General features: G+C 32.8%; 1 protein-coding gene across 1 annotated transcript in view; it reads left to right on the top strand.

The window, feature by feature from the left end:
• The window catches only part of LOC118202295 (uncharacterized), a 96,199-nt gene extending 90,976 nt beyond the window's left edge, over positions 1 to 5,223 (top strand). Inside the window, exon 5 of the mRNA XM_035374455.2 lies at positions 2,755 to 5,223. Coding sequence (XP_035230346.1) covers positions 2,755 to 2,993 — 239 coding nt within the window. The 3' untranslated portion in view covers positions 2,994 to 5,223. The remainder of the gene's footprint in view (positions 1 to 2,754) is intronic.
• Positions 5,224 to 7,645: the final 2,422 nt, after the last annotated feature.

Below are 7,645 nucleotides of genomic sequence, written 5' to 3' on the forward strand. Positions count from 1 at the left end.
TCTCGAGGTTTCTAGAAGGCAAAAGAGAAAAATTAAAGTTACAGCTAACACCCAACTGCATTTATTCAATTTAAATATAAGTTACCAGATAACTATTTATTAAATCTCCTGTATTTTTACTTTTTCGGCGTATCTTTCTCTTGAAACTCGTCATGCGCTGCATTGCACGGAGAAATAAAACAATTTTAATTACAATTCTATAAAAATAGCTAAATAAATACAAAATCTGTAACAATATTAATGTAACATTAATATTCTATTCTTTAAGCATATAAATATTCTATTCAAAGAGTCCAATGATACTTTTTCTCCTCTGCTTCAACAAATAATGCCTTTTATTTTTTAAATTTTCGGTTTTTGCACTGAAATGCTTATAAAGCGCCTGCGAACAATTTTACTTCTTTGCCCATATTCCTCATATATCACTCTCTTACACTCTCGTCATTGTTACGTACAATCGGTGTCATCTGGTTACTTCCTGAAGTTTGCATATGATTCTTGAAGATGTGTGTAGTGTATCCTTAATTTATGGACATGAGTGTATTTGAAATTTCATAGAATTCTTTTTTCACGTAACCTTAGGAACTTAAGGTCTTTTCGGGATACCCCATATCACCCTTTGAAAAATATATCTTAAAATAGTATTTAAAGTAGATCAATATGTCATAGATATTTCATGTCAAGACAATTAAAAGAAAAGTATTATATTTTTATTAAACAAAGTAACAAAATTAAAATAATTAACTCCTGCTCCAGTCTTAATATTTCGACTTTCTTAATATTAACCTATCCTTGTCTTAATATTTCGAGATAGGGATGTCCTTGCATTTTTTTACACAAAGTGTCGAAGTCTAGCTTTATTGACGTTACCTGCAGTCGTATTTCATATTCTGCATAATTTGTTCTTTATTTTGTCTTTTTGCCACTTATGTTGAGATAGATTTTTCGCACATTATTTCGAATGGCATTAAAACGTTTAAAGCTGTCTTAGGTATGCTGCAGGAATCTATGCCAAAAGTTCAGAAGCTGACCTTGTATAAATTTAGATTTTAACGTCAAATCTGCATGTTTATAAGTTGTTCCCTTTACTCTAGCAACACTATTTATCGTAGTACTCAAACGGATTTTTTATACAGTCATACCTGTTTTTTTTCTCCTGTAAAATATTCTTTTACAGTTTCCTACAATTGAAAAATAGTTTCTAACACTATCGCTAAATTCAATTAATTCTCCATTAGAAAACAGTTCAGTTTTTCAAAGCATTGTACATCCTTTACTTGGACATATGATGACACATGTTACGTTTTAAAACTAATTTGTAACTATCTTTTATCTAACTATTTTTGTTTAATTAACTAGTGTTAACGCTCTATAATTTTCTGTCCGAATTTTTTATTTGAAACCCAGAACCCTGGGCTTTGACTAGCCGAACCTCGCAGTTCCGGAGAACATAATTTGAAAGCCACTGCTCAACATCATTAAATAAAAACAAAATGTAATGTTTTCCCATAAACTTTCTCCTTGTGCACCCTGAAAACGGCATTTTGTCGGATACATATGGACATAGTTTACTAGCACATTTATCGCACGCCACGGTTGTAGGGCCGCGTGGTGACAACTAATGTCTGGTACGGTTAGGAGGGTCACACAGGACTCACCTTTTATTACTCTGAAAAATACCAACAAATATGAATCTGTTAAGGTGCGTAAGCAAGAACGACAAACAGACTGTTATGCTTTATTCGCTGTTGGTTGCCGACAATGTGTAAGGTAGGTAGGTGACCTACCTTACACATTGTCGGCAACCTTACACATTGCCGACAATGTGTAAGGTACCTATTTGCTCAACTTGCACGTTGAGCGAAAAATCTCGCGTTCAAAAATTTCAATTTTTTTTTACAAAATAAAAATTTTTTTTCGCAGTGCACATTCTCTCTATGCAGTGCAACTGAAGTTTGATTGCTTCTTCGAAAACGTAGAAGCGTTTTGCGAGTCCACCACACGTTTCACTGCATTGATATCTCCATTTCTCGATTTTTCTAGCTAACTAGCTGTGATTGCGCTATGCGCAGCATGCTAGAATTAGTATATGCAAATAATTACACTTACCCTCCAAAGCTTTTCCGCTGCATGAGTCAATTTCCTCTCTGTGGACGCTTCAACAAATGGGACGTCGAAAGCGGCAAGAAAGTTTCTGGTTACTTGGTAAAACTTTAAATTCAACTAGACTAAATCAATTAATTTCAGTTTAAAAATTAAGGACTAATCTTAATTTATTTGGCAAAAGTTAGAACTTGAATCCAGTGTCCCCTTGAGTAAAAATAAGCCTATTTTTGAGAAATTTCGTTTCAACAAACGGGCACCTTCCCCTAATTTCAGGTCTGGCTACGCTCCTATGCAGTACGATTATTCACTGAAAATTATTTATAAATAGTTAGTAATTATTAACAGCTTTTAGTTATTTTTCTAAGAATAGGTTTTAATTATTTCTCTAAGAATATTTTTATAAATAATTAAGGCTGTGCTGTTTTTAATTTTTATGAGTTACTCGTCTTTCTGAATTTCTGATGCAATAATCTTCAAATATAATTAATTAATGAATGAAAGAAATTGTTATCATCCAAAGTTGATTAATATTATATTTAAAGCAGATATGGTATTAATATGTTATTTAACCTTGTACCCTTTTACAATATGTCTTAAATATTTTGATCAATTAAAAAATCTTAAACTAAATTTTTATTTTTATTTTAGCTGTCTTCGGAACATTCAACCTCGTTTTCATGCGTTTCAAGCGTGTTAAACCTGACGGATTTTATACAAGCACAGTACTGGACAAAGATATTCCAGAAGAATTTCTAAGAGCTAGGTTGTTCACGGTTGGATGGCCACCAGCCATCGAATGTGCCGGACTCTGCCTTTGTGTGATAGCTAGTTTGTTCTGGTTGCTTCTGGCAAGAATATTCAGATTTCTGATAATAAGCACAACGTAGGACTGTTAGCACAATATAGACTTCAGCTTCTCCTGACTGTGTTCATTTAAGACAAGAGATATCAAGCTAGAGAGACTTATAGCGGCCATCTACTAATAAAGTACTTGAAATTCTCCGAATTTCTAGAAAACATAAACTTTAAGAACAAAGTGTTTCATGATCAAGTGTAGGTTTTCCAGATAAGAACAGTGCCTGCATTTCTTTACTTTTATTACATAATAGAAATTTATTTTAAATACAAAGCTCAAAAATTTAAGTACAAAATAATATACTGTAACGTGTTTAAAGCTCAATAGTGAGTGACATGGGTTTCAAATGAATCTGAATTGGCCCACCAGCGGCCGAGCGGTAAAGTCGCTGAAAACTGGTAGTTCGGTCCGAGGTTCGAATCCCACGAACGGGCTGGCTGCATGGGTGTTTTCGTGGTTTTCCCCATGTGTAAGGTGTATACGAGCCAGTTTCCCTTAGAAAGTCCTCCACGAAGGCATCCCTCCTCTTAGGCAGATAGCCCTCGAGGCTTTGCCATAATCACACACACACAAATGAATCTGTTCCCAATTTTAACTTTTAAAAATAAAATTATGTCCCCATTCAATAAAGTGTTCAAGACCTATAATGACACTTTCACAGCAGAAATTTTGTTTCTGAGAATAAAAAAAATTTCCATTATTTTAAATTCCAAATTGAATACTACTTTAAAATACTTCCAAATTTATTTATTACACGAAGGCATGCAACTAGTGCCAGTGTTAAATGGATATCTTTCCAGTCAGACTGAGTATAATTAAAAGCTGGCGCTCATATTCACGGCCTACGCTAAGGTATTCTATGCCCTTCAGCGAATTCAAAAAATGCGCCCTTTAAGATCAACTTTTTTATCATCTTCTATCAATAACAGAAGAGCATTTAGAAGAAGAAATAAGACAACAAAACCACATTTTAAACAATTAAATCGTATTTTAATCAAAAATGTGTAATTTAAATGCTAATTAAACATATATGCTTAAAATTTTGATTAATTAAACAATATTTTTTTTACATCTCAATTCTTATTTTCTATATTTCCAATGAAAAAAAGTAGAAATTATTTTTTTTTTTTTTTTTGAATGTAATACTGTATAAATAAAATCTTCAACTCCTCTCAATATAAGTTTCACAGATCTTTCTTGTGATATATCTTTATGTAGATAAGATTTAATTAATTTTAGTTTGAAAAATGTTCTTTCACCACTTGCATCACTAACACACAAAATCAGTAATAATCTTAAGGAAAGGAGTAAACTAGAAAAACTACATCTAACGATTTAATTTTTCCTAGCTTACCCCTTTCCAACTTACTAATTGCGACTCTACACGTGAAGTCAATAATAATCTTAATGAAAGGGGTAAGCTAAAAAATAAAATTGCTAGATATAATTCACTGCAAAATCTCAAAAGGGTTTTGAGTTTTAAATTTATCTTTGCAAATCTATATAAAATCACATATCTTTAAGGTTTGTTTTCTCCAAATTGTTACATTTTTTCCGCAGATCTCATTTATCAGTTTCTCATTAACTGTACAGGAAACTAAAATTACCATTGTACAGTTTTAGTAGTTTAGAACATTCCTTTAAGAGTGTCAGTGCATTATCAAAAAAACGTATAAAATACGTACCGCGTATTTCCGCAGATAGGATGAGAGATGAATCATTAAAAAAAAGGGCTACCGAAATCCGGGTTCGACAAATACAATTTATAGGATAAATACAAAAAACAATTAGATTGAAAAATATGTAAATTAAAATTATTATGAAATAAAAAATATATACATATAAATCTGAAAGCTTTCAGATTTTACATTACGCCCAAAGAGGTGTTGTGTGCTGCATTTATTTATTAAATAACATGTTCTTCACACTTAAACCATAAAATTCAGTTCAACAGTAATATCGCAAAATAATTTTAAAATGAGCATGTCTTTAGAATTTCCGCGCTGGAGATAATTTTTGTTTCGTACAGTGTTGTCAGTGTTCGCTTTTTCGTTTTGTTCATTAAAAATTCGTTTACGTTTTACAAGCTATGAAATAGCGAATAAAACAAATTCCAAATTTGGGCCTCCAGATGCTCATATTAGAGTAGAAAGGTACGTTATTCAAAATTTGATGGCTCTAGGTACCGTTGTTTTATCACAATGTGAGAAACATACATACATTTATGCAGATTCTTCATTATTTAATTCCTTTAAATATAATACGGGCTCTAATATTTGGTGGCAACAGTTTAAAAAGTGAACCGATATTTCAACGCAAAGTGCCAAAACGTAATTAATTAAACGAAATGAATTCTGGGCTAATTGCCCCTTTGAACTAACAAATCACTCATCAATGTAATCCTGTAAAATCCTTACATTCATCATCTGAGGCAAATTACTTCTTCAAGCATATCTTTACTTTCGTTGCGCAGAAGTTTTGTTGTTGAGAAGCTCGGTTTATGAGCACCATTCTGTATCTAGCGACTCGATTTGCACTTCCTCATTAGTATCCAATAGCAATGGTTTTATCACTGTTTCCACTTTAATTTTTTTCCAAGTTTTGATGACGAAATCACGCAGCACATCAAGTGATCCAGCCTGCATAGCTCCACCTTTCGTGTATGACTTTTTGCCACTCATTATCCAGTTATTCCGTTGTTTACGCATATGATCTTCGAATGGTTTATTCAGATACATGTGTAAAGGTTATAGTATCGAAATTAAACCAGCCGGTATAACAGAAATCGTAGTATTGTTTCGTGCTAAGCGGTTTTAGTGTTTTCAATTACGTGACTGCGAAACATATCCAACATCAGCAAACTGTGTTGATTTAACAGAGAACCTATTCGTGTCTCCTGCACATTTCCCCTAAAAACGTTTTCATTATTCTCGTACATCCACTCGTTTCCCTGAATATGTAATAAAATTCCTGGCGGAAATTTTATTTTAGAAGTAGTTTTACTTTTGAAAATGACAGTGGGTTTTTAACTTTATTCCATCTGCCATGCATTTTAATATTAATGTAAAGCTGATATTTCCTTAGCCTGTACTTCTAACTTGAACAGTTTTTACTCTTTTTGTTTCCACAGTTCTATAATTTATCAAGTTCATCGATATTGGAACCGTATTTCGAATATTAGATAATGGAAAGTTGTATTTTTGCCTCATACCAATAACAAACTTGTGAGTGTATGATCAAGATCTTGTGGTAATTTCTGCGCAATTTTTGTTACTTTCGTATTAACAGATTGTTTCTGTTCTTGAAAACCATTGCACTTCTCTACTGTTTCTTTGAATTGTTTGCTTTGTTCTGGACTGGCCCTTGCCCACGTCAGTGCATAAGTCGTAATGATATTTCTTGTAATAACATAACTGTTCTGACTCTGTATTAGTGCCCATTCTGCAACTTTACTCTCTAAATCTGTTCAGCAAGAAATTTCTTTTCTCATCGAATGCTTTTTTTATCGGCTCTTTTTTAATAGTACCTTCATTCTTTCATCAATTTTTACGATCACCTTCTATGTTATATCGCAATCCTTGCTGCAGCATAGATGTTCGATTCTTTAGCCTCTTTATATTACCTTTATCCTGAATCTTTCTTCCTATTTCCTTTTTTCTTTTGGTTCCATAAATAGGCCCACACGTTTTAAATTTCACGCTCATTACACTTACAGTACAAATTTTTTGTACACGCGACACAATCTACAATGAAGCTTGTTACAATTACATGTGAGTATGTGATTCGCACACGCTTCTGTAGGCAGGTCCAAGAAAATAAAATTTATTGGAGATGATATTTGCTAATCTAAACTAAATTCATAGGCCGTTGATGCTTTGAGGGTGGTCTTATAGGACAGATATATGCTAAAACTTTAAAATTTTATACCTCTTCTTATCTGAAGATCATCTTAAGTAAGGAAATATACGGTAATTTTAAATTTGTCTTCAGGTGTTTGAAGTGATTCGTCTTGATAGTCATACTGAAAGTGACCTATCTTTTGCCGTCATTGGATTTTAACCAAAGGTTTAAATTCAAATTACCGATCTATGTTTTCACTCAGATTTTTGGCAATTTTAAGCACATTGCTGTTATTAGAATCTGATTTTTATTGTAATAAAATGTTTATTTTCCTTCAATGGCTTCTGAAGCAAGTTTAATATCCATAGTTCTACCTTGAAGATGTCTGTTGACAGGATTTATTCCATTATGAATATTGCGCCAAATTAACATAGAGGAAGTAAATTTTAAAATAATTATTTTTCACACATAGATTTTTGCTTTGTGTTATACTTTGTGTGTTATTCTCACTATACTTTGCTGTATTTTGTATATACATATTCAGTCCAGGAAAACAAATTGTGTTGACAACATCTTAATTAAACTGTCGGAGACAGGAGCAAAGTTCTGTTCACGGAAGATTTTTGAGATTCCCTGGAATCAAAAGATAAACGTAAAAATTCCCGGAGATAACGGGGCACGCGGAATCAGGCCAAGAAAAATATCGAATGTCGTGCATTCAGAGTTGTCAGCATCATGTTGTGCACTGGATTTTGAATGAGATGTCGCACACAGCTGCACATCTTTAAAAATGGTTCTGTGATAATTGCGCAATTTCGGGCTGAAATCTTACTGCCTATTGTG

The sequence above is a fragment of the Stegodyphus dumicola genome, chromosome 2 (genome assembly GCF_044657685.1).
Source record: "Stegodyphus dumicola isolate Sdum_Otavi_A_Nest chromosome 2, ASM4465768v1".
Lineage (NCBI taxonomy): Eukaryota > Metazoa > Arthropoda > Arachnida > Araneae > Eresidae > Stegodyphus > Stegodyphus dumicola.